Genomic DNA, 27,934 nt, shown 5'->3' with positions numbered 1-27,934 from the left:
TAAACAAAAAATTATTTAAAAAAAGTAATCATAATTTTGTAAAATGGTTTAGTTAAAGAAATCTTCATTTTTTTGGTTTCAGCATTAAAAAAACACCTATTCCTCTCGCGCTTCCGGCGAGTGCGCTCCACTCGTCAACCTCCGTTCCCGTCTGCCACCTACTCGCTTCACTGCCACATTCACTCTCTTTCTCTCTCTAGAACTTTCTCTTTATCTCTCTAGAAATTTCTCTTCCTCTCTCTTAAATCGCGCACCACAATCTCGTGTTCAAAGTTTCGTAAAACTCGATCAAACTCAATCGATACAATCATCACAGAATCTCTGTACACAAGAACTCAAAATCAAAATCTCAGTTGTATTTTGTAGTGTGCAAAGATGATGGCTGAGGATCTCGGTGTGGAAGCGAAGGAGGCAGCGGTTCGTGAAGTCGCGAAGCTGTTGCCACTTCCAGAGCTTCTTCAGTCAATCTCATCAATCAAGGCCGATTACATTTCGCGCCAACAGGTATTATTGATTTCAATCCTATTCGGTTATTCGATTTGGTTTTTTCTTTTATTATTCGTTTTATGATAATTGTTATATGTACTGGCAGTTTAAATATTTATACATAGTCATTAGATATGAATGATAATTGTTAATCGTTTTTTTCTCTTGTTATTCGTTTTTCCTTGTCCAATTGTTATTATTGCTGTGTGCGCTCTTGAGTTTGCAATTCATTGTTATTATATTTTTAAAGCTCACGTTTAAGCTACTTTGAGCTTTGATTTGATTTCTATGGTCTATAGGTGTGGTTTTAATGATGTGACAATAAGGCTTTAGAAGGATGTGTTTGAATGTGTATTATTTTGTTATGTGTTTTTTGGTTTAAAGCACAGGTATGAGGTATACTCCATTTGAAGTAATCTTGTTCAATCCAGGTAGGACCACTTTGTTCGGTGTTTGAATTAGTTTATTTCGTGTTCAAAGCAGCTTATACTATAAAGCTTATTGATAAACTGATGTTAGTATGAGTGGAAGGTGTTTGGTTATTCTTTAATCGACATCAAGGTTTTAATTAACTGTTTGGATGGTAGTTTTGTAAACTTCGAAAACCTTAACGCTTTGGACAATTGTAGACATTTGCGATCAATGCGGCTAAAATTGTGGCCATGATATGGTTTAAGTGACTCCCAAAACCTTGACATATCGGCAGCGGTCATGGACTCATATTTAAAACCTTGAGTAACATCTCCAGTTCGAGTGTTTATTAAATGGAAAAATAGGTGCTGAGAGAGCTTTGCCAGATTTCCCCATAAGGGTGTGTTTCCCTCCAATAATATACTCACAAGACATCCTAAATGCTCTTCGCAGCTTGACTTGGATTACTTGGAATTTAGTGTAGTTTCTCTAAGTACTGAGGTTCTAAGTCACAAAGAAAAGAGGCTTCCCGACATAGTTCAAAGAAAATGATTGCTATTCCCAACAGCTCTTACTCTAGCTAATGTTCTGTGCGGTATGGTCATGGACTCATGGTGTTTTAGAGAGAAAAAACTCTTTAAACCTGGTTGAAAAGAAGTTCAATCATAATTCATTTTTCCTCGGTTCTAGAGTACTTCTTATAATCATCTTGATTTTTTATTATTAAAAAGTAAATGCAACAAGAAAGAAAGTGGGGAAATATAATAAGATATCCTTCAAAAGTTCTTTTTACTTGTTTGTATTGGTTCTCTGCTTATTTAGTTGCTATACATCAAATTGAAAACAAGTTAAATTGATATGAGTTGTTATTGGAATGAAGATACTCTTATTGGAAGAAGTAGAAAATCCTTTCTGGACACAGCTATACATCTGATTTTAATTACGTATGAGGGATTATTATTATTATTATTATTATTATTATTAGAAAAGTGATTCAGTTATTTACTGATCACATGTGCAGTTTGTTAGATTCCTTTGTTAGAGTTTGTTAGAGAGTTTGTTGTTCTGGTATCTTCCCTTTTCTCTCTATATAAAGGGTTTTGATACTTCTTGTAAATCACAAGTTTAATAATACAAATTCAGAATCGTTTCTTCTTCTTATCTTCTTCACGTATTCTTTAGTTTCTTATTTCTTACAATTATTATTATTATTATTATTATTATCATTATTAATTTTCTGTTTTTAATAGATATTTACGTACAACTGCAGTTTCTGGTTCCTACCCATTATTTAGTTTTATGTGGTTTGACCAATGATTCACTGGTTGAAGCAGTGATGTAGGGACTCAATACCTCTCCTTTGTTGCTTACCGGCTTGTTTTCTAACACTGGTTAATATGTGGCCTATAGCCTATATATATGTAATTATTGGAGTTCAGCCCCCTCTCCTAAAATTTATTAGTGTGCTTGTGATTGAAAGTATTTTTAGCACCCCATACATAAAACTTTAGTTTTGCCTTTGCTTACAATTATTAGATGATGTTAATTTTTTTGCTCATTGATGTTGCAACTATAAACTAGCCTATACAGAATTTTAAGAGTTGTCAATTGTGACTGTTTTTTTCTTTCTTTTTTTCTTTCAGGCCAATGATGCACAGCTTAGTACAATGGTTGTAGAGCAGGTAAATAGTTTCCTTTTTATATCACTAAATTTCAGTTGGATGGATGCAGGTTATTTAAAATTTGTTAAGATTTTAGTACTTGTAAACTTAAACAACTAAGTTCCAAACCACCTTTCTCTTTTGGGAACATTATGCCCGTTACCCCTTGATTTGAAAATTACACCAACTCCCCTTAATTTACATGTGGTTGGTCCATTAAGCCCGCCTGCAGCCAACAGACCTTTAGTGACAGTAATGATTGAATATACACTTGGCTGAAACTAAAGAGTAGTTTATTCTAAAACTTCATCATGTCTCAAGACTTGTTACAACATGGATTTGATTGTAACCACAACAGGTGTCATAGTTTATAATAATTGTAAGATCACTATCATTATGTCTAGCCCACTAGACATGCACCACCTTGTACACTCTGTTCTTCTTGATACTGTTTGAACTGGGTAACCCACAATCTCATATCTTTGTGTGCTTTGCACAACAAAATTCGTCTGCAGGTTGAGCAGGCACAGGCAGGACTGAAATCACTCTCCTTGTCTGAAAAGTCAGTAAACCAGCTTCGGGAAAACTTTCTCTCCATTGAGAAGTATGTTAAAAAAGAGATGCTCAAAAGTGTTGTGACTTCCTAGAGGGTGATTGATTTCTGACGTCTTTCACTTTTAGCTTACTGTGATTTTCTTGTTGCATAAGGTTATGTCAGGAGTGCCAAACATTAATTGACAACCATGACCAGATAAAGCTACTTAGCAATGCCAGAAATAACTTGAACACAACCTTAAAGGTATTTTTTGTCCTTGACTCAACCTATAAATCATGATTAAGAGTATTTTGGGGGAACTCCTTCTATTCCCTGTTTTCTGCATTATCATTGAATTTTTTATCCTCAAGTATTACAAATAGGTGATTTTCGTGTCTTTGTTTCTTGCCGAATCATGGATAATGTAGCAGACTTAGTGCCACATCCCCTAACTGTTGCCTTAACAGTATCAAGCATTTCTAATTTACATGATCTTTGAAAGTTAGAATGGGGTCGTCAAAACTTTCAGATCACAAGTCACATGTTCTTGTTGACTATACATGTTTGCAACCTTGTTGGAGCTGTTATTAGGGCATTTATATGTGGGTAACTTACCTTGCTTTGTGATTTTGACTGACTTCTGGTCTTCTGGTAGGATGTTGAAGGTATGATGTCCATCTCTGTCGAGGCAGCAGAGGCTCGGGATTCTTTAAGTGATGACAAAGAAATTGTTAACACTTATGAGGTAAGGACTGGTCTTACTTACAGTGTCAAATATTGGTTTCGTCATAGAATGTAATAATGTTTGTTCAATGTCACATGCATTTTGAAGCCTTTTTTTCTTCATTTTATGTCCATAATAACTGTTCCATTTTGTTTTTTAACAGAGATTAACTGCTCTTGATGGGAAACGGAGGTTTGCATTAGCAGCTGCAGCATCTCACAAGGAAGAGGTTGGAAGACTAAGGTCTGTATCTTCTTAAGTGCATTGTAACATTCACGACTATGTAAGAACGGATTAGGTGGCTGCCACAGATTTTGGACCAGAAGCCCCTGTTATATATGTGCTATGAGTGACTAGTTTTTCTCTCTCAATCAGCTGAACATACATATAGGTTATCTATGCATCTCAACGTTGCATTTGATAGTTTTAAATCTATGATCCAATATTCCAATTTTGCAGCTATTTTATCAGAGACATTGTTAGTAGCTATTATAAAAATCTTCAAATTAGTGCAGGAGTTTGAATTTTTCTTCTAGAGAACTTTGTGCTATGGAAGACCAAATAAAGCACAGGGGATGTAGAATTGAAAACAGATATCTGTGGGAAATGAGTAATGGGTAGTTAGGTATGATGTTTTTACAATTTAAGGAAAATGGAAAAAACTGACCTGAAACTGAGACGCCAAGATTGTCAGATGTGAAAACAGTGGATGTCAAGGTGAATCACACATTGTTAATATTTGGGGTTGTGGGTAATCATGGTTGACTCAGTGGGTTGTTATTGACCTTGGTTGAAGAAATATAGCTGTTTGGAACTTTGTGGATTCTCGATGTTGGGTGAGTTAGGTGATAGCTGTCTTGTTAATGGAACAAAAGTGAGGTACTGAGAATGAGAACTCAGACATGAAAATTTAGTGAAACCTTAGAGATGCTGGAGCAGTCGCCAGATAAGGATTTGAGGAAAATACAGTGACCGGTGAAGGCATAGACAGAGACCTGAAGAAGGGAGAGACTTTGTTGAGTTTCAGAGGCATAAAATCTATGTAGTCCTCTAAAGTACGGATTCGTTGAACACCCTCACGTGTCAGTGTCGGCATATCAGATAAGGTTTAGAAAAAATGCGTGTCGACGTATCAAATGCGTATCATATCCGACATACGTATCCGTATCCATGCTTCATAGCTGTACTCAATAGCGGTAAATCACGACACGAAAGCATCAATAAGGTTGCTTTCAATTGGTATTTGTAAGAGTTTTGTCAAAATAACTTAAATATCCCTAAAGGGTAATCATCCGTCATACGAATCATGAATATCCCATACCGCCACATCACCTAGCCGTGATGCCACCATCAACAATCCGCATCACCATGCACATCTTATGGTATTTTGGGCAATTTCTGCCATGCCATTCTGCCTCAGTGGCTTCAAAATTACTTAATTAGTTGATTCTGACTACAAGAAAAATCCCTATTACACCATGAAATGTAATGTGCTGAAAATAATCTAACAGTGTGAGATTTGCTAGCAATTACTATAATTAACAACTGAAGGCCATCAATGGATTTCCCATTTGACTGAACTGAGAATTAAAACTCTGGGTTCTACAACTGAAAATATAGCATATCAACAGTCTGTCCAATTTCTATTTTATTGCATTACTCTCTCCTCTCCATTCGCATGAAGGTAACTACTGGTTTTCCTACATGTTTGTCCTGGTTTATATTGGGTAATTATGAATGGGGGTTGGCTTGTTGATTTAGAAATATCAAATCACTCATCGCTGAAGTCCTTGCTTATTAGAGATCACTAAGCCTTTGTATTGGTTATTTTTACTGTTTCAGTTTGTTAAGTTGTTATAACAAACTGAGCCACGTGCTCTCCCTTTAATCTCTTTAAATAAGAGGTTATCTCTTTTGTAATAATTCAATATATTGAAAATACAAAATTAAGTAACTGCAAAATTAAGAAGCTGTTACTCTTCTCTCTGAATTTCCTATTCTTCTTATTTCCTAGCTACGTATACATGGTATCATGCCTCCTATGGCTCATGTCTATGAAGATCTTGGTTCTCCTCCTCTTTCCATGCCTTCTCCGCTGCATTCTTCTCCTCCTTCTCTCACTCTTCCTCTTCCAACCACAAAACTTACGGAGCATAACTTCCTAATATGGAAACAATTCACAGTTGCAGTGCTTACGTCCAATCGTGCCTTCAGATTCGTTTCTAGTGATGCCATTCCAGAATGATTTCTTACGAAAGAAGATCGTCTTCTCTGCCATGAGAATCCAGTCTATTTGAGCTGGGAAGAGCAAGATCAAATGATTCTCTCGTGGCTTCTTAATTCCCTCTCCATGGATCTCCAACCAAGAGTTGTTGGTTGTAAACATTCATTTCAACTATGGCGTGAAATCAATGAGTATTGTAATGCTCAAACTAAAGCCAAGAGTAGACAGCTTCGAGCACAACTGAAATCAATGGTTAAAGGTTCAAGTTCTATCTCGGAGTACTTCATGAAAATTAAGGTCATTGTTGATTCTTTGCTTTCCATAGGATCTCCAATCACTCTAGCTGAACACACTGATTGCATTCTGGATGGCTTACCTGAGGAATATCAAACCCTAACTACCACGGTTGCAAGTCAAGAAGATACTCCTTCAATCAATGCTCTTCAATCTTATCTTCTGACCTTTGAGGCTCGTCTAGAGAGAAATCGTAGTAGATCTGTTTCTGATGCTCTCTTTGTGAATATTGCTGCTGCTTCTCCACCAAGTCCTGTCTCCATCAATTTGCAAATGCATACCTACTCTATTAGGTCTCCAATTTCTCCTTCCAGAGGACGTAATGATGAACTTAATCCTCCTAATTTTCATGGAAACTCTGGATATAGAAGCAATTTCCGTGGCAATCGTGGTAGAAGAGTGGTTATGGATCTCGTGGTAACTCAAGACCACGAGGAAATACAGGATATTGTGAGTATTGCAATAAGTATGGTCATGAAGTTTCGTGTTGCTACTATGCTCCATCTGCTTATGGTTCAGATTACTATGGTCCTCCAACACCAAGACACCAATCTAATTTCACTCCTCGTGCTCCAAGAGGTTTTCATCATTATCCTGAGTCATACTTCTCACATTCAAGGGGATCATATGGTCACTATGATTGTTTTGCTCCTGATTCTTACTTTGGACCTTCTCATCAGGCTACTCAAGGTCCTTCTGGTCCTCATGCATATCCTCCTAATCAAGGTCACTTTGGTTCTCATTATGCTATGACTGCATCAGCTTCTGGCAGTGCACCTAACAAGATCAATCCAGTGTGGTATCCTGATTCTGGTGCAACTAACCATCTTACTGCTGATCCTGGTCTTGTACAAGAGCCTACTGAAAAGTTCACCTTAGATCAGATTTACTTGGGTAATGGTTCTAGTATCCCTATCTCTAATTGTGGCAATTTTAAGTTCAATTCACCTTTTAATCCTCATGTCTCTCCGTCTCTTAGGAATCTTCTTCTTGTTCCCTCCATCACTAAAAATTTACTAAGTGTTTCTCAGTTTGCACAAGATAACAATTGTTACTTTGAATTTCATCCTCATGCTTGTTTTGTCAAATCCCAGGCTACTGATCAGGTTTTGCTAAGAGGCACTCTTACTCCAGAGGGACTCTATGCCTTTCATGATTTACTGCCTTCAGTGTCCTCAAGACAGTCTTCTCATACATCTCCTCAGCAACAATCTAGTAGTAGTAGTACTGTTGTTTTTCCCTATTCCAAGAATAAATTTGTTCACACTACTGTTAGTAATAATTCTTCCTATTTTCTTTGGCATTGCAGATTAGGTCATGCCAATGACAAAGTAGTTTCTAATGTCCTTAGTCATTGTAATATCACTCAAAGTCATAAGAGTGTTTTAGATTTTTGTAATGCTTGTTGTCTAGGAAAGTCTCACAAACTACATGCTGCCAATTCCACTAATAAATATTCTAATCCCTTTGATCTGCTTTATGTTGACTTGTGGGGACCTGCACCTGTTGATTCTATAACTGGTTTTCGTTATTATTTTTCTCTTGTTGATGCTGCTACTAGACATACATGGGTGTATCTGTTGAAATTAAAATCTGATACTATCACTCTGTTTGACATGTTTCTCACTATGATAAAGACTCAATTTCACAAAACTGTCAAATCTGTTCAAAGTGATTGGGGTGGGGAATTTAGACCATTCACCACATATCTCACTAAGTTGGGTATCTCTCATAGGGTAGCCTGTCCACATACTCATCATCAAAATGGGACAGTTGAGAGGAAACACAGGCACATTGTAGAAACTGGTTTAGCCCTATTAGCTCATGCATGTTTACCTCAACATTTTTGGGATCATGCCTTTCTAACAGCTGTATATCTCATTAACAGATTACCTTCTCACACACTAGGTCAAAAATCTCCTCATACACTTCTTTACAACAATGTTCCTGATTATGCCTCCTTAAGAATTTTTGGTTGCTTCTGTTTTCCCAACCTTAGGCCTTTTAACAAACAAAAGCTTGATTTTAGGTCCTCTGAGTGCACCTTCTTAGGTTACTCCCTATCTCACAAAGGGTACAAATGTCTCACTAGTGAAGGTAAGATAGTCATTTCCAAAGATGTTGTATTCAATGAATACAAATTCCTCTATGCTGCCTCACTATAGTCCTCATCTTCCTCAACACATTCTTCCTCACCAGAACAGGTCCTAGTCTTCCATAATCCACCTTTTGTTTCCTCACAAACCTCTGTCAGTAATTCTTCTCCTTCCTCTAGTCCTTCTACCCATGTTCCAGTTAGTTCTCCTCATTGTCAACATAATGCAGATCCTGTTGTCACTACCACTGTACCCATTGAGTCTACTAATTCTGTTATTGATGGTCTTTCATCTAGTGAGTCCAAAGGTATTGTTCCATCCAATGAGTCCAGTGAACCTGAGTCTATTCCTAGATCATGTCATCCTATGCAAACTAGGTCCAAGTCAGGGATATTTAAAACCATTCACCCTACAGTTTGTCTAGCTCATATTGAACCAACTTCAGCCAAAGTAGGCTTGGCTGACCCTGTTTGGTCCTCAGCTATGAAGGATGAATATGATGCTCTTATCAAATCAGATACTTGGTCTCTAGTATCTCTGCCACCCAACAAACAGGCCATTGGTTGTAAATGGGTATTCAGAGTTAAAGAGAATCTTGATGGGTCTGTTAACAGGTATAAGGCAAGGTTAGTTGCCAAAGGGTTTCATCAGAAGCATGGTGTTGACTATAATGAAACTTTTTCTCCTGTAGTAAAGCCCATCACTGTGAGAATCTTGCTTACTTTGGCTCTAACCTATAACTGGTCTCTCCAACAACTAGATATTAATAATGCATTTCTCAATGGCAATCTCTTTGAAGAAGTGTATATGTAGCAACCTATTGGTTTTCAGGACAAAAATAAGTCCTTGGTTTGTAAGCTCAATAGATCCTTATATGGTCTCAAACAGGCTCCTCGACAGTGGTTTGAAAATTTAAAAGCAACTCTGATCCATCTTGGATTCAACACTAGCAAGTGTGATAACTCCTTGTTTATTCACATTCATTGAATTTACTATTGTAAGTAATTCCTAGCTACGTTTATATTGCTTATTTCCTATTCTTCTTATTTCCATCTTCCCTCTGAATTTCCTATTCTTCTTATTTCCTAGCTACGTTTATATTGCTTATTGATTTAGCTTGTTTATGGTAAGTAATTCTCTTTTATGGTTGAATTTACTACAGTTTCATTGAAATTAAGGGTTAAGTACTATCATTGAGTGAGCTGAAGTGGAAATGTCTCGTACCTTTTTTAAAGCTTGAGAGTGATTATTTCACATCATTGATCCATATCATAGAGAATCGACAAAGTTTTAAGTTGGTTGTCGTTTGCATAATACAACTTTCACCTTTTATCCGGGCTTTGGACCGGCTATGTATAACATCAAACACACATAGACAGGTTTTATAATAGAGCATTATGGTGTTGTTTGATTTATGTAGCTCACCCCACCTAGTGGGATTAAGGATTGATTGTTGTTGTTGAGAGTGACTATTTGAAAGATGACTGCTAAAGTAATTTGTTTTTAGATTTGTGATTATTGATTTTGTTTCCTTATTAAGGATTGATTGTTGTTGTTGAGAGTGACTATTTGTGATCATTAATTTGTGATTATTGATTTTCCACATCTTTATACATGTATTTTTCTCAGAGAATATTTTGAAGATGTTGATCGAACCTGGGAGACCTTTGAGAAGACACTATGGGGCCACATTTCCAATTTCTACAAACTTTCTAAAGAAAGGTCTGTGTCATGTTATGAATATGAGCAACTGAACAAATGTTTTCATTACATTTGTGACATTAACATGTCATATTCTTGCTATGAAGCATTGAATATGTTTCACTTACTTAACCTCTACCACTTGAATGCAACTTGAGATTTAGCAGTGTTTCAATTTTTTATTTATTTTAGGTTTTGAGACCTTTGAATCCTTCCTTTTTTAAATCACTTATTCAGTAGGTTTGGAACATGTAGGCCTGATCCCGAGGCATAAAGAATTTCAAGGGTTTCGTCCACTTTGAATAAAAGTAAAATCATGAAAGTTTCAATTCATTTATATATATGTGTGTCTATGTGTGTGTAATATGTTATCATCTAATGTTTATTGTGTTAAATAAATGTGTCACCTATTAACCATATATAGAGTGGGCTAATGCCCAACTGCATGGTTTGATATAATCTTGTGGCATCATATACAGGATAGGGATGAATACTTTAGTGAACTGTGCTTGGTTGGTAAGAAATTCAGGATGAAGGAAAGAAATCCTGGTGGATATGATTTATATTCACCGATTTTTGTTTTTGGTGTTTCTTAGTGTTGTTTCTTTGGTAGATATGTAGAGGGCCTCACATACTTTGTTGCATGGTTCTGTCTAGATTTTAGGTGTTTCTTTCTGTTTGCTTTTTTGTGAGGATGTCTCATCCTCTTTTTGTATTCGTCTCATCTAATAATGTTTCTTTTATTATTATATAAAAGATCAAATGTTCCATTTCATACCACATTTGGCTGCATTGCATGATGAAAAATGGAGTTATATGCTTTGACTTTGATATGATCCACATTTTTCATTTCTTTTTTTCCTTCTTACTTGTTCCTTTTCTTTTTCTATGCAGCCCACAGACTTTGGTTCGTGCTTTACGGTATGTTATTGATCGACAATTCCATTTTCCTTCTTTTCCCACCACTTTATTCTATATCTCCCTTGGCATGTTCACTATGTTGTATGGATGGAACTAGAAATCTGCTGTAGGGGAATCTACTCTTCACTAAATATAATGCAATATTGTTTTGCCTTTGTTTTTCCTATCATAGGGTTGTTGAAATGCAAGAAATCCTTGATGAACAGGTTGCAGAGGAAGCAGCTGAGGCTGAAGGGGATGGTGCAATAGCATCAGTTGCAAATCCTCATAATAGTGCCATGTATGTTGTTATATTTCCCAATTTATTTACATTATCCTGGATATACTGTGTTCTTGAAATTTAAAATAATGGAAACAGCAGTCCGAGTTGCCATCTTTATACATGATTTACTTAATATTACTCTGTACCCTTTCTATACTGTTTTTGGGAGCTCTCTCAACTTTCAACTTCTCAAATGATGTGTTTTCTTTTAATCTTTTTCCCGGTTTCCTATATCTTTTTCTTTCTTTACTCTAATGAACTTGTTTTCTTATCCAACAAAGATGGGGAAGAGATCCATTAAAAGAACCTGGAGACTATTTATATTGGAACGCCCAGGAATTCAATTAAGATAATACAAATTCAGTTTATCTTTTCAGTTGGATCTTTAGAAGGTTCTATTTAAAAGACAGTGTTTATTTTTTCTTCATACCTTTTTCATGCCCAGTCCTATATTATGTTCTTCAATATATTTTTATTGTTTTGAGTCTGATGATTAATTATCTAATCTACTCTTCTACTTTGCTTTGTCTTGATTTCAAGTGTCTACATCTAATTCAAGAGAAATATGTTTTGGTGGACTTATAAAAATTGAGAGAAAAGGCTAAATAATATGACTGAAAGAATAACCCTTTTCAAAGATGTTCATTATATAGACTGAGGAGAAACAATTATTAACCTAAAATGTTGCAAAAGTAAGGTAAGAAATAATCTACTATTCTACCCTATTAACTAACAGTACAATCTGCAGTAATTACAAGATATCATAATTTCAATGTAGACCTTTCAACAGATTAGGACAAATCAGCTACTATTCTAAATCTAACAGTTCATGACTCCTTCAACGTAGAATATAATTGAACAAAAAATTCTTTGCATTTAATATGAAACAGTTTTTATTTTGAAATTCCTTCTCATGCTAAAAAAAATGTATTATTTCTCATATTTGATTGCTTGTTTTGTCATGAAACTTATGCCTTGAGTTTTGACTTGTAATTCTGATCTTTATCATCCTTTTTTAATGTGCAAAAGTCGGCCCCTTTATTTACTCATGATTCTGCTAATGCAATTGAATCACAGAAAATCTACAAGTGCAATGGCTTCACAGCAAAAATTGAAAGTTCATGGGAAAGGCTTTAAGGATAAGTGCTATGAGCAAATAGGGAAGACAGTAGAAGGACGCTTTAACAAGCTTCTTACGGTGGTAGGCCTTACATACTTCTCTACGTGCCTCTTCTCCTGCTACCAGAAACACAAACACCATATGCACACCTGCATAACACTCATAGAGTATATTGTTCTGTATGCTACTCACTATCAATTTAATTTATGCATCAGTTTGTGTTTGAGGACCTGAAAGCAGCTTTAGAGGAAGCTCGGGCGGTATGTTGAACTAAATTTTAAGCTTATGTTTTTTTTCTTTCATCCATTATCCTCAGAGGGACCAAATATAAGCATCATCTGCATAATCTCATTTGATTACAGTAGAACTGTTTCTGTAAACTATTTTAAACAAAAATGATATATCCTCCTAAAGATCCTTCTACACCATAAACTAAAATGTGTCACAAGGTGATACTTTATTTATTAATGATTGGTTTACAAGTGAGTGACATGTCACTTTCTTATGAGAATTTATCGGAAGATTTTGTACGAAGATATATCATTACTCATATTACATATATGTTGTCATAACCTACCATACTCATCCTAAATTTTCTAAGACATGCCATATACATGATAAATACAACCATGAACAGAAACTGTTTAAAACTTAAAATATTCATGTTGGAACGGATGAATAATTAAATTCAAATTTATGTTTGAATCTAATTTAAACCTGAATTAGAATTTGGTAACAATAGAATGGATGCATATATTATTTATATTTAAAATGCTAAATTTTAATTTATCTTTAATTCCTAAGGATCTTAATTTAAACCTGAATTAAAAATTTAAACATAAATTAGAAACAAATCTACAATAATATATATTATATATCAATATTGATTAATTAATAAGTATTAATCAATATTTGAAAAATGCTATATTCTTCTACACCATAAAAAAAACTAACATTTGTCACAAAGTCTAGTTAGTCAATTGGGGATAATGGAGCGGACGACCCCAAATCGTTCTTTAAATGTTTGGTTGTACTTGACAAAAACCAAATCTTGCAATTTCTTATGCTCAAGTTTGCTCCTCTTCTTTGCTTGGATCTGTTTTTCCATTTATAAGAAAGAATGTTAGTTTCACTTTCACACTTTACAAAGTATAATCATTTAAAACCTAATACTTAGCTACTTACTTGCTCCAAAATACTCCAATTATGTTCACATCCAGATGAACTACAAATTAAGTTCAACGCCTTTAGTGCAATTTTTCTCAAATTTGGAACATGTGTTCCATAATTCTTCCACCACTCAGCAGGATGCAAAGTATCTCTTTGTCTTATGGTTGTCTTCAAGCTAAAGGTTCTGGTAGATCTTCTATAAGAGTTTAACTCGTTAGTAGCTTTATCAACTTCTTCATTAAGACACAATCTTTCAATGCGCTTATACAATCTTAGAGTAACTTCAGAATCATTGTCCATTTTTATGGGTTCTTATCGTAATGTTTGGGTTTAAGGAAATGTCCAACAGCATGCAATGGATGATGAAGTTGACGTTGCCATCTTTTATCAATAATGTCAAAAAAATCATTGTAATTCTTTTCATCACCTTTGAAACCTCTATCATAGTTTCATTCGCCCTATCTATTGCCTCATATATGTAACCCATGGCATGATATTTCTCATTACCAATCAGCCTCAATACTTTCACGAATGGCCCCATGGCCTTGAAACAATAGAGTACATCACTCCAAAATGATGGCAACATCACAATGTCAAATGTCCTTTCTCCTTGGCGTCTTTAGCTGCATTAGAATTTATCTACTCATCTGAGGTGAACATCTTCCTAAGGGGAATACATCTGTTTTACCACAAAGTGTGCCACTCCATGTGGCACTGCTTGTGATTGGTTGTAAAAAATGCATTTAAGTTAAAAAAGTAATGATTAAGTATTTTTCTGACCAGTCATAAATAATGGCACATGGAGTGGTACACTTTTATGGGACAGCAAATGTTCACCCCTTCCTAAGGGCCCCTTTTTATCATGCAACCTTTGCAATGTGAGGAAGTTAGTAGCAAATCTAGTAATTCCAGCTCTAATCAATTTTGTCTTCTTGGTGAATTTTCTCATAATGTTCAATGTCATTGTGTGGTAATAGATGAAGCTTACAAGAGAGGAACCTCTTTGTATTGCCCTTTTGACTCTTTCAAGTTTTTCAGTATCTTCAAGCATTAAATCTACACAATGTGCATCACATGGAGTCCAAAAGATGTGTCATCTTCTTGCTTCTAAATATTTACCTGCCAGCACATAGTTGCTACCATTGTCAATCACAACTTGCACAACATTTTCTTCCCCAATCTCACATACAAAACTGTCCAAGAGGTCAGTTAGCTTATCTCTCGTCTTCATGTACCCAGAAGCATCAACACTTTTTACAGACATAATCCCAAGTGGACAATTGATCATGAAGTTGACGAGGTCCTACCTTTTCTATCAGTCCAAGCATCAGACATGATTGAACAACCTGAGATTGCACACTCTATTACATGTAGCTTCATCATCTCCTTTGTGAGGCTGACTTCCTTTTGTAACAATGGAACCCTCAACTCGTGATAAGTTGGAACCCTCGACTTCGAACTATGATATTTTTAGCCGTTACAACTGACAAGTACAAAATATCTCCATAAAAGATAGTGTAAAAGGAACAACCATAAACTCACAATATTCTATAGTATAACTCACTACTTATAATCATAATATAGCCAATTTGAACTTAAGCATGCTTATCATCATAACATAACCAAATTGAATCTATGACCTTAATCACCTTGAACCCTTAATCCATGATTAGAAGTTGCATGTAACATGTTTGTTCGAGGTGACTTTCCCTCACTCAGTGCCCCAAGTTTGTATGAATGTCTTGCCCTGCATTTGAGAATAAGCATATGTCCAAGCCAATCAACACATCATAAGATTCCCTCAACATAATTGGTTCATAGACTCCCTCAACATCAATATATAGTCATAATTGTTCTTCGATGGAGAGATATCTCAATATCATTATTATCAACTTACATACTTAGAAATAACATAAGAACAATGAAATAGGTATTCAATAACGTACAAGCAACAAAAGAACATAAAAGAAGGTTGTTGCTGTCATCCTGTAGCGCCTTAACCAATACTTTGGCACCCAATGCTGGTAGATAATTTCATAGGTTTCCTCTCAGGTACCCCAATGCCCAGAGTTGCTATGTATGAGGCTCCTAGTGCTGCAGAAAATAACAATACAAGGACAAGATAGCATATGAAGCTTCATTTCACCACTTTAATTCAACAACCCCTTCCCAGTTGCATAAGACTAAAAATCACCCAATCCACATCCTTTCAACCCAAATACAACATAAGTTTAATTGGTTGTACATTCAATCATAGAAAACAACTATTTAGGTCATATTCTTCTCCAAATCATACAAGTTTTGACATAAGGGTTGGAGAAGAAAAAGAAGAACAATCAATCATCTATAGAGGACATCTCAAGTAAAAGTATAAAACGAAATTAATCAACATGTATGTATCAAACGATAACATCAATCCCAAATACCCAACTTTCATGGAGTTTAAACTTTAGGGATTCTAGTGTTACTTAACTTTAAATTGATGGAGAAGGTGAGATCTCTATTCTTCTCTTTCTCTCTTTTTTTATTTCTTCTTACTTTCTTCCTTAGGCTGCTCCTCTTTCTTTCCCTCCTTTCCTCTACCGGCTTCCCTTTCTATTCCAAATAGCGTTTGTTATCCTTGTTTTGATCTAAACTAATAGCCCAGTACCCCTTTATCATTAATCCGTTATTTCCTTTTATTAAATCATGATTATAATCATCATAACCATGTGAGACTACAACACTTATATATTAGTTATTCTTCCTAACTACTTCCTCTGGTCCTTACTATAAGGCATCATCTAGAAGGTTTCAGTGGTCCCTTCAATAAGCCACTTTAAAATTTCTATAAAACTTTTATTATTATTTTCCTTATTTATCTTTACTAAAGCCTTTAATTCTCTCTCTCTCTTGTCTTGATAAATCAATAGTCCATACATAGTGAGATCGAATTAAACATTTGTTGTTTCCAAGACTGTCAACTCAGAAGTACTACGATATTAATGAGGGTAAAATTGCAATACAACAATAACCAAGTCTTAATCACAATAGGTGGGGATGTGGGTAAAATTGTAATGTTGTAGTATTTTTAAAATCAAGAAAGTTAAATAAACCAACTACTTTTATTGGTCTTTGTAATTTATTTGAAAGTGCCATATAATAAGGAGCATAGGGGGTATATCATCATAACACCCCATTTGGTAGAGTTTGAACCTTTTATTAGAAATAATCCCTTAATTGATTTTGCTAACATCTAGGACTATATAAGCATTATCACAAGTCATAATTCTCCATTGACACAATCATACGCATCAAGCACCTTTATTTTTATTTAATCATTTTTCGGGGATGTGTTGAGATCCATTTTCATTCCCCTTTACTAATGGAACCTTGTTTCTTTAATGGCACACAGATTGGAGATGAACTTGGAGATATCTATGATTACGTAGCTCCCTGCTTTCCTCCAAGGTTTGCTCTGTATTCATTATACTACCTTTCTCTATCTTCTGTTTGTGGACAATTGCGATGAATAATTATAAGATTTGGATTCAGATGTACTTCCTGCTATAATTTTGTCTCTGTCTAGGTATAAGTGCTTTATATATGTTAAATAGTTTTTGACATGATCAAGGATTCTTCAAATCTTTTTAAAAACATTTGCTGCTTGGTAAGTTTTGTTGAAATACTACAGTGATTTAGAAGGGGTGGGGGATGTATGTCAAAAGCTTATGAGTATATGACTTGTACCGTGAATGAGAAAAAGCTGAATATTATTTCTGAATCAGTTGCTGTATACAGTTTCTTTACAATTTATGGACATAGCAACAAGAACTATTTTCCTAAATAGGGCTAAATCTGCTGCAACTAATGATTTTTCTAATAAATACATATAATTTGCAATAATTTAATGTCCTGCTTTAATGTTGCTACATCATCAAAATACTCCCCCTTAAGATTGTAAATGAATATCTATCACTCCCAGCTTGCTTGTGAGTTCTTGAAACCATATGTGTATCCCCTTAATTAACACATGAGCTAACTGAAACCTCCAAGGGACATATGCTGCGGTAACCATTCCACTATCCATTTCTACTTGAGAAGGTTTTAGTATCTCAATGCGTTTAATCCTTTCATGTTGAACCAAATTACAAGAATGGCAGATTTATTATCACAATACAGTTGCATAGGAACTTGATACTTTCTTCTAAGCTCATCCAATATAATCTTCATTAATAGTAACTCAAAAACCCCTTGTGCTTTAGCTCAGAACTCTGCCTCTTCATTTGACCAAGCTACCGCGTTTTGTTTCTTACTTCTCCATGTTTTACCAAACTTATACCCAAAAATGTATAGTAATCTGAGGTTGACCCTTTGTCAATGAATGATCCTGCATAATCAGCATCCATATGCACTTCCATGGATATTTCTACCTCTTCTGAATAATAATCCTCTTCTAGAGGGCTGTAAGTATCTCATCCTCTGGTCATGCATGAACTTGCTAATAATGTTATGTTTGTTCTAATGCGTTTTTTAATGCTTGCAGATATGAAATATTCCAACTAATGGTAAATCTATACACTGAGAGGTTTATTCAGTTTCTGAGGTTGCTTAGCGACAGGGCGAATGAATTAACGAATATTGAGATATTAAAGGTAATTCACTGGATTTGTTATGCATGTGTAACATGTGATCACATACTTAATCCTGACTGTAATCCTCTTCTCTCCATCTTAATGATTTTTTTCTATTATTAAAAAATAGAAGCTATCACATACTTAGAATGCCCTATTCCTCGTCAATAAAGGTTAGCTAGACATGCATTTAAATCTGAAGTATTTGGGAAATTGAGTTACTAGCTATCCAATTTGTTCATATGGCAGAACATGTTATGTGTTGCTTTTTATATGCTGTAAGTGGGTTGTATTTAGTTTTGTGCTGGACTTTACAAACCTACATTGTACCTGAAAACTAACATTCATGACTATGTGTGTGTATGTATGTTGTTAGTTTATTAGTTAAGTTATAATGTAGTATCTTTCACAGTGAGCATTGGGCGTATTAGGATTTGGGTTTGTGTTTGTGTTGTGCGGCTACTCCTTGTAGACTTTCTTGTGAAACTTTGCGAAGGCTTTTTGGTCTATCTTCTTTGCATAACGTGTCTGTGTCAAATCTACTCTCATTGTAAGTCTATTTCAATCTTCACTTTTTCACAAGCAAAATATAGAGAAAGTTCACTTTGACCTACAAAGATTGCGAGGCATAGCTGTTGAAACCCTAATTCCAAATTCCCAGCAAACCCAAGTCTTCACTACTGTTAAGATTGGCTACACTATGTTGACTTGGTCATCATAAATCTCCTTTACGTGTTAGGTCAAAAGTTGTTCAAGCACATAATAGATACAAGTCATTTTATACCAATACGGGTGAAACTATGGCTTTTCACCATTTCTTCAATACAGTTATCATTGATGTGACAAGTAACAGTTATTAATTTTAATTTTGGAACTTCTTTTTCTTTTTCCTGTCACTTGTTTGTTGTGACATTCCTTGCTATCATATGTTAGTCATAATCGTTTCCCTTTCTTTCACTCTTGCTCTCTTTTCTTTTGCTCCCCTTTGATGTTTTTTTTGGGGAAAAGAGCACCTATCTTTTTGCTTTATTATCAAGCAGGTTACTGGTTGGGTGGTTGAGTACCAAGATAATCTGATTGGGCTTGGTGTTGACGACTCTCTAGCCCAAGTGTGCTCTGAGAGTGGTGCTATGGATCCTCTTATGAACTCTTATGTTGAAAGAATGCAAGCTACAACAAGGGTAATCCTATCTATCTTGTTTATTCATTTAGATTTGGTAACGTCTGATGTTCCTTGGGTTGCTTTCTTTACCATACATAACATCAAGCTTTATTTTTAATGTTTTCTAGAAATGGTACTTAAATATTTTGGAGGCTGATAAAACACAGCCCCCAAAGAAAACAGAAGATGGGAAGTTGTATACCCCAGCTGCTGTTGATCTATTCAGGATACTTGGAGAGCAAGTACAAATTGTTCGGGATAATAGCACTGATATCATGTTATACCGAATCGCAATGGCAACCATTCAGGTAATATCAGAAAATCTATCGACATAACTGTTGTTCATTATAAGTTTATCGACATAACACATCCTTTGTGCTTTCTGCTTACATGTTCTGTTCATGCTGCCTTTTTATAGGTCATGATTGATTTTCAAGCGGCTGAAAAGAAGAGACTCGGAGAACCTGCTTCTGAAATTGGTCTGGAACCTTTATGTGCTATGGTTAGTGTACTTTTTAAATGTTGACTTACAATTTGAACTTGGGATAGTTTTCAATTTGGACTTCCATTGACATGAGTTTCAAACTGTTTTTAGATTAACAATAACTTACGCTGCTATGATCTTGCAATGGAACTAAGTAATAGCACCATAGAAGCCCTTGCACAGAACTACGCTGAGCAGGTTCGGTACATTGTTTTATGTTGTTTTTCCTAGTTTCATTAATTTGATAACTGTTGCTTTCTGGGCAAGTTCTTTTGTTCTTATTGCATTTTCATTAAGTGATACACAATTCTTGCTTATTGATATTTAATACTTTAATGGAATAAGTTATTATAATCCACTGCTACGGTCTACCTTATGAACTGAGATTCTTGGAATCTTGGTTGGAAATGTTTATTTTCCTGTTCTAAATGATGAATCACTAGCAAAAATAGTGTTAACATTTTATCCTTACGGAACCATTTGAATGACAACCCGCAACAGAGCCCAATAATACTAAACTGCAATCATCTGATAAGAAACTGAAAGGAGCTTACCAGAAGACTTTGAGAAAGAATCATTTGAAAGCACAGCCCAACCAATCAACCATTTAATAGCCACCATTAAATCCAAATAGGAAAGCAATGCCTTCGCTAACATAAAATGATCCAGCAGACAAATATTATTAGAATCCAGAGACAGTTAGGAGAGTATGATACGTTAGTCATGGAATTACCATAATGCACGATTCGGATGATAGAGGCAAGGAAAGGCCTTTGAAATGAGAATGCTACCCCATGCAAAATTCCTCAAACTTAGAAGCAAAAATCATAATCCAAAACCAAATAAACTAGTGAGGTATACAAATCGGATGCCTGAGAAATAAATTCAAAGAACTTACATGAGCTAAAGTGAATCCCCCCTCCCTAAAAGATAATTCCTGTTTCCTAGTTCCTCAATGCTGTCTCTTAACGGCAGAAAGTGTCATAGATATCTAGTTTCCAAAGCAAGGAGTTTGAACCCCAAATTCCCTAGATTCATACTTATTTCCTTCATAAGCCTGTAAAAAACCTGCCAACTAACAGAATTACCTCTACTCTGCAACCAGGTCTGAGTGAGTAATTTGACCATCCAAAGGGTAAAAGGCATCCTCTCAACACTTGATTATAGACCTTTTGAAACTACTGAACTCCAAAAAGAATATGACAAGTTAAAGGCCATTGCAATATTTTGACAACCAATTGCGGATGCATGTGAAGAAAGTCTGAGAATTCACAATCAAAACCCGCCAAACTGCTATTACAATTTTTTTTAATTAATTGGTGTTCAAAATTCAAAGGCACGTTGATTTGTTTAATGATTTGAATGCACCATTGTACTGTATTCACGCCTACTTTTGATTTGTCTTGTTGGAATATTTGAGTAATACGTTTATCGTTTCTTAGAAAATTCTAGAGTATTTCAGAAGATCTCTTAGAGTCTTAGTAACTATTTCCCATTTATCATTTCCGGATTTGCTTCCTTATTTAATTAGGATTATATGTATCTAATTACTATAAATAGGACTCTGAATAATTGTATTTTGTAATTATAGCAACACATTATCATGATTAGAACATATCACTGCAACATCTATTTCCTTTTTTCCTCCTTCAATACCTAATATCTATGACCCTCCAATTCTGCATTGGCGCATTCCAGTTAACTTGGGGCTGTTATTGGTAATTATGAATGATTATGCAGTCTTTTTCTTGTCTTTATATGTTAACATTGCTGTTTAATTACAGGTTAATTTTGAAGATCCTTGTAAGGGTTTTCTCGAGGTTGCTAAGGTATGCGTGGATGTGCAATTTTTAACATGTTGTACTTACATTACTGTATACTAAGTAGTGTAAAGTGTTGTGGACCAAAGATCTTTTGTTGCCTCTGACTACAACTTAGATAATTTATTTTTGTTTTATTAACTTATTTATTCTTCAAAAGAAATTTAAGATTGATATTTCTTAGCTCTTACTCCCATTTTTGGTTTCCATACATCTCGCTTATATGGCTGACTCTTTTTGGCTCTACCATTTAGCTCACTTAAATCTCTGATGATGTTAATTGTCACTTATTGGCGATTTTTTACAAGCTAATTCATTAGTAAACTTGTGTTCTATTCTTTCTATACATTTTACCCTGCCTTTACAAGCTCTACCATTTAGCTCACGTAAATCTCTAATGAAGTTAATTGTCACTTATTGGCGATTTTTTACAAGCTAATTCATTAGTAAACTTGTGTTCTATTCTTTCTATACATTTTACCCTGCCTTTACAAGCTCTACCATTTAGCTCACGTAAATCTCTAATGAAGTTAATTGTCACTTATTGGCGATTTTTTACAAGCTAATTCATTAGTAAACTTGCATAATTTTATCTTTGTTGTTAATCAGGCAGTCAAATATGTGCAAAAAAAATTAATTTTGCTATTATATATTAATCATGACATGGCTCACATCCAGTGTGAAAAAAGGGTAAAATCTGGGTGAATAATAATACATATTAACTCATGAGCCTTAAAGTGGTAAATTGCCCGTCTCTTATGTTCATATGTAAATACATTCACCCATGAACATTTATTTAATAGAATTTAAACTCTATTTTTTTTTCTTTTGCTAGTTTACACTAGGCTCTTTCATATTAGAATTGGATGTGTTGACTGCATTTACCATTTGATGAATATCTGTTGTTTGGAAGAAATTGACTTCTAATAAATTAATTTTGTCATCTTGATGATAGAAAGCTGTGCATCAGACTGTTAGTGTAATATTTGAAGATCCTGGAGTCCAGGAGTTGCTGGTAAAGCTATACCATAAAGGTGAAGTATTTTCTCCATCACCTAGCTAGTGTCTCTGTAGGTTTATTCTAATGGTTCTTACAGGGGGGTTACTGTCCTCTTTGCAGAGGGACTAAGGAGTTGTTTTTTTAGGTAGGAAGATTGCTAATTTTCCCATTCTCTACTCTTCCATTAATCTCATAATAAAATCTCTATCTTTTTAAACAGGAAATTAGTTGCCTTCAACATTAAGATATGATTGACTACAACTTATCGATAATACATTTTTGGATAAATTTCAATTATCCTTTCTAGCACTTGCTACATGCTTGGGTATTTAGATTCATCGTACATTATATCCAATATTATATTGTACCACCACTGAAGTACATTGTTTTATATCCAATATTATATTGTACCACCACTGAAGTACATTGTTTTATATCCAATATTATATTGTACCACCACTGAAGTACATTGTTTTATATCCAATATTATATTGTACCACCACTGAAGTACATTGTTTTATCAAATTTCATCATACGTGCTTTCAATCCTTATTTGATGTTTTAAAAAGTTGACTTTTTTCCTTGTATATATCAGAATGGAGTGAAGGGCAGATTACCGAGTACTTGGTGGCGACATTTAGTGATTATTTTAGTGATGTAAAAATGTGAGTAAAATTTCTGGTCTCAGTAATTCTTTTTGTTAATTCCACATGTGTCATATTACCCCTATCAGCTTTCTTTGTTGTCTCTTAAGAACATGGTAATAATGAAAGCTTAATCTGTGAAGCTAGGGCCAAATACAGATTTTATAAACCATCAGACAACTTTGTTGTTTTGGCTGTCAAATCATATATTTTTCAAGTAAATACTAGTCAATGAGATCTCTGATACTTTAAAGCTCCTTTACTGCTATCCTGTACCTACAAACACCTTACTTGATGAATGCTTGAGCTCATGTCTGTGTCTTGATGGCTTCATTTATTTATCATATAATACCCTTCTTCTAGAAAAAAATAACAGATTCCTACGGCAAATTTGGAAGTTATTATATGTACTTCCGATTATGAAATTCTTTTTACTGTTATTATTCACTCATCTTATTTTGGAATGGGGAAATCAAGTAAGGAAACGTGATTTTGACTTAATTACCATAAATCTGTCCACTAAGTGGCAGAGCTTGGCTGGAATTTTTTGAGGGTGAACAGTTGGAAACTGGGTAAATAACAACAATTTTGGCAGTGGAGGCAAAATTACATTTTTATGGGCATTCTATAGTCTATAAAGAGGGTCTATTTACCTTTTCCATGCTTTATTGACTGGCTGATATTGATTGATGAGCTGCCTATGCTGTAGTTAACTAATGCAAGTTAAGTCATTAACTTTAATGGACACCAAATGCATTCATCTAAATTAACCTGAAACTTATTGTAAATTTGTAATGACATCTCAGCAAATGATTTTTTTTTCTTTGCACTTAATGCCAACAGTACTAACAGATGTCCTGTATGCTAGAAGCATGTGCATCCTCATTAATAGCTAAAGGTTCCAAACTATGTAGTCAATCCCAGATCCCAGCCGACCCCAAAAAAAGGAAAGAGGGATAGTGGTGATAAGGATGTTTAGGAAAGCAAAATAGAAAAATTCGCAAAAACAAAGGCATGCTCAAAATCAATGATATACTCAAATCTAATAAAAGTACTAAGTAGCTCCAAATCCCAATATATGTCAAATCAATTTAAGGATTTAAGCCTTTCTAAGACTTAAAAGTAAGTACTAGGTGCTAGTCTATTTGAAGCATTCAAAGTAATATAATGAAGAAGGTTGATGGCTAACAGGTGTACTAGTCTATTCTAAGCATCCAAAATAGTATGGTGAAGAAGGTTGATGGCTCACAGGGTTGACAGAGGAGCTAAGGTCCAGTTATGTTCGAGTGGGTTCTGAGCTGCTCACCAGGTCCTTTTGTTCGAATTAGGTTTAGGGGTTGTCTAAATGACCAAGATGTCCCAGAAAAGGGACATAATGTTATAAAATGAGGGCAAAATGGGGTGTTAACCCCCTCGTCCATTTCCCAGTGAGATCCCACTGGAAAACTAGGATGGGATCCCAGGAGTTGGGATAGCTGGGATACAGATCTGGGATGGAATTGCAAATTCCATATGAAGCCATGTCAAACTAGGATGGGATCCTGGGAACGAACAGGATCCTACTGGGATCGACTACTTAGGTTCCACATTAATGGTTTGAACTAGGGTAGCTACATGGGATGGTTAATGAATAGGGTCAGGGGCATCCCTATGTCTGTGTATTAATCGTTTTAACAATTATCACCTACCAGGTTATTTTTTAATATTAGTGGAAACTTGTGCATTCAGTTGCAGAGTAACATAAGAAACACAAAATCAGACAGCTAGCCTTGCTCGTTTATATCATATAATTCTGTATATACGAGGAAATATTATATTATGGCCAATCCTCAAGGATTCTGACAGTGTGCATCATCTGAAGTTTGTTTATGAATTATTGTTGTGTATGGCTTCTTTGCATTTTTCTGAAGTTTGGTTGTTGAATAATTGGTTTGTTGTGGAAAACTTATAGTTATAACTTCCCGTATATCTAAGGTACATTGAAGAAAGATCCTTCAGGAGATTTGTTGAAGCCTGCCTGGAGGAAACAGTGATTGTTTATGTTGATCATCTCCTAACACAGGTTTTGATGTCAATAGAATAATTCTTGGTTCTTATTTAAGGAATAAAGCTTGCATATATTCTTCTGTAACATTTATATTTTCATGTGACTTTATTGTATCGCTTTAATTTGAGTTACAGAAAAACTATATTAAAGAAGAAACGATTGAACGGATGAGGCTAGATGAGGAGGTCATCATGGACTTTTTCAGGGAATATATCAGTGTTTCTGTAAGTTCTGTTTTAGACATTCGATCATGTTATCCCAGATCAACATTTTATTAGCTCTATGTATTGTTCTAATCCAAAGGTTCTCACTCTCGTTTCCTTGACATTCTGGGTTAGAAAGTTGAAAACAGAGTGAGTATACTCAGCGACTTGAGGGAACTTGCTTCAGCAGAGAGCCTGGATACCTTCACGCTCATCTATACTAATATACTCGAACATCAGCCTGACTGCCCGGTAAATTTATGCCCAATACAATACCATTCCGATAATAGCTAATTTGTTAGAGCAATAGTTCTCTAAGAAATTGGGAGATTTTTTACATGGGTTTATTATAATTGTCTTAGGCTTAGAAAATTTACTTCGAAAGTTTTATATGATTTAAAGTGTATGAAGATTTCAACCTCAAGTTGTCTTGGTTGATGAATCTGTGTTTTTATCTGCTATTGCAGCCTGAAGTTGTAGAGAAACTTGTTGGACTGCGAGAAGGCATTCCTCGGAAGGATGCCAAGGAGGTAAATAAAATTCAGTGTTTAGTTTCCTTAACATTGAACTCGAGAAATATATTCCTTAGGCTAATAATATAATCATACATTTAGGAATATAAGTTGAGCATTTAATTTTAGATGTTTCCTGTTTTTAGTGCTTGTATGTTTTTTATTACAGATATTCCCCAACTGGTACATTTTGCCAAAGTTTTTATTATTAGTGGATGTTTGTTTTGGAAGATTGTGGTGAAATGTATAAATTTGGTGACATAAGGCAGAACTCAATTTGAATGGACATCAAATTTTAGGAGAACCAGATACCCGAACTTTAAGGGTCTGTTTGTGAGTTGGTTTTTAAAGGACAATGGAGGGAAGAGGAAGGCTTGAGAGATATGAAATATATTTGTAAGATAACTCTCATATCTTCTATTTCTCTTCCTTTCTCCCCAAAAATCAACTCACAAACAGACCTAAAGAAAGGGGACAAAATAGAGAAAGATAACACGTCTTAAATTTTCCATTAATCAAAAGTTCTTAGCTGGTAAATGTTATGGTTATTGATTTTGGAACTTGGATTGTTGTTGTTGGTAATCAGGTGGTACAAGAATGCAAAGAGATATATGAAAATTCCCTAGTTGATGGAAAACCTCCAAAGACAGGATTTGTTTTTCCAAGGGTGAAGTGCTTAACAGCAGCTAAGGGGGGCCTTTGGCGTAAACTCACTTAAAACTAAAATTCCATTCACTTTTTTTCATTCTTTCTTTATTCCTTTTAATTATTTGTTTATTCTGTCTAAATCTCATCTTATGGTGTTAATAAAGAAATTTTGTAATATACAAGTACTTGCTCTATAATATTTGGACATTTATTTCAGCTGCCGTTCTCAGTTTCACTATGCACAATATGTGGTTAACATTTTCAAAATTTCTCTTCTCTGTACATAAAATGCTTTTGTTTGCTTAACTGTGTGTTTCTTGGATTTTTTTTTTTTTTTTTTTTGCTTTTTTTTATATAACTAAGAGTATCCCTCATCTAGTAAATAACAAATTAATTTATTTTGGGATTTGTATTTGTCCTTCCGAACAAAGTGCCGTTCACATGAATGAAAACTTTAGCCTTTTGGTGTAGTATAATTTATGGGGATCTTGTGGGATTTTATACCACTTGTCTGTTTGGTTTTTTTTGTTTCGTGAATTAGGGTTACAATTATAAATGGGTTATAAGATAACTTAGGAATTGGGAGAAAGACACTAATGCAATTAATTACCTTGAAGGAATACGAAGAAAAGACCACAAATTCCTGCATTTTTACTTTGGTTGCACATTCATCCTTTATATTAAATTATTCATGGTTTGCATATAAATTAAATTATTCATGGTTTGCATATAGTATAATCTCATTATTGGAATATTAGCATTTATCATTGAATATATAGTCCATACTAGTTTGTTACCTTAGATTTTTACGTGAGCACATATCTTGTATTATAAAGTGTTACTACATGTGTCACTTTTTGTGATTGCTTAGAAAAATATTTATTTGTTAAACTTTTGATTTAAATGTATTTTTTAGGCCAATCATATCTTCTGATACATTTTGTGAGATAGAAGATGTGTTTACTATTTTTAAATTATTATGGATCGTAAATCAATCCATACATACCAGATTATAATCTACTAACTGAAATAAAAAAGAATCATTTTGAAGTTAATTATGTTTGCTTGTCGTGTTAAATTATGATTTTGAATTGAAGTTATTTTTTAAGGGTAAAGGTTAAGTTATATACGAACTGAAATGGAAGAATTTTGGTTGAGCTATTGTAGCTTGCAATAATTTTAAATGATACGAAATA

At 34.7% G+C, this 27,934-nt stretch overlaps 1 protein-coding gene across 3 annotated transcripts; it reads left to right on the top strand.

Moving 5' to 3' along the window:
- Positions 70-26,894, top strand: LOC109325722 (exocyst complex component SEC6-like). 3 transcript variants are annotated; one of them, XM_019558247.1, is made up of 25 exons: positions 70-504; positions 2,541-2,579; positions 3,074-3,162; positions 3,267-3,357; positions 3,749-3,838; positions 3,981-4,060; positions 10,061-10,153; positions 11,027-11,053; positions 11,226-11,333; positions 12,423-12,516; positions 12,651-12,695; positions 17,000-17,055; positions 18,131-18,239; positions 19,259-19,399; positions 19,509-19,688; positions 19,799-19,882; positions 19,976-20,062; positions 21,649-21,693; positions 22,640-22,718; positions 23,280-23,349; positions 25,303-25,390; positions 25,510-25,599; positions 25,714-25,830; positions 26,046-26,108; positions 26,677-26,808. In XM_019558247.1, the coding sequence occupies exons 1-25, from the start codon at positions 376-378 to the stop codon at positions 26,806-26,808; spliced, it is 2,226 nt and encodes a 741-aa protein (XP_019413792.1). In that variant the 5' UTR covers positions 70-375. The 3 variants fall into 3 exon arrangements, 2 of the variants coding, with proteins under 2 accessions (XP_019413792.1, XP_019413791.1); XM_019558246.1 differs by having other exon boundaries at positions 376-504; positions 12,393-12,516; positions 26,677-26,894; XR_002105181.1 differs by lacking the exon at positions 26,677-26,808 and having other exon boundaries at positions 376-504; positions 12,393-12,516; positions 25,679-25,830.

This window comes from Lupinus angustifolius, chromosome LG13 (assembly GCF_001865875.1).
Source record: "Lupinus angustifolius cultivar Tanjil chromosome LG13, LupAngTanjil_v1.0, whole genome shotgun sequence".
In the NCBI taxonomy this organism is placed as follows: Eukaryota; Viridiplantae; Streptophyta; class Magnoliopsida; order Fabales; family Fabaceae; genus Lupinus; species Lupinus angustifolius.
This window is presented reverse-complemented; position numbering and strand designations above follow the sequence as displayed.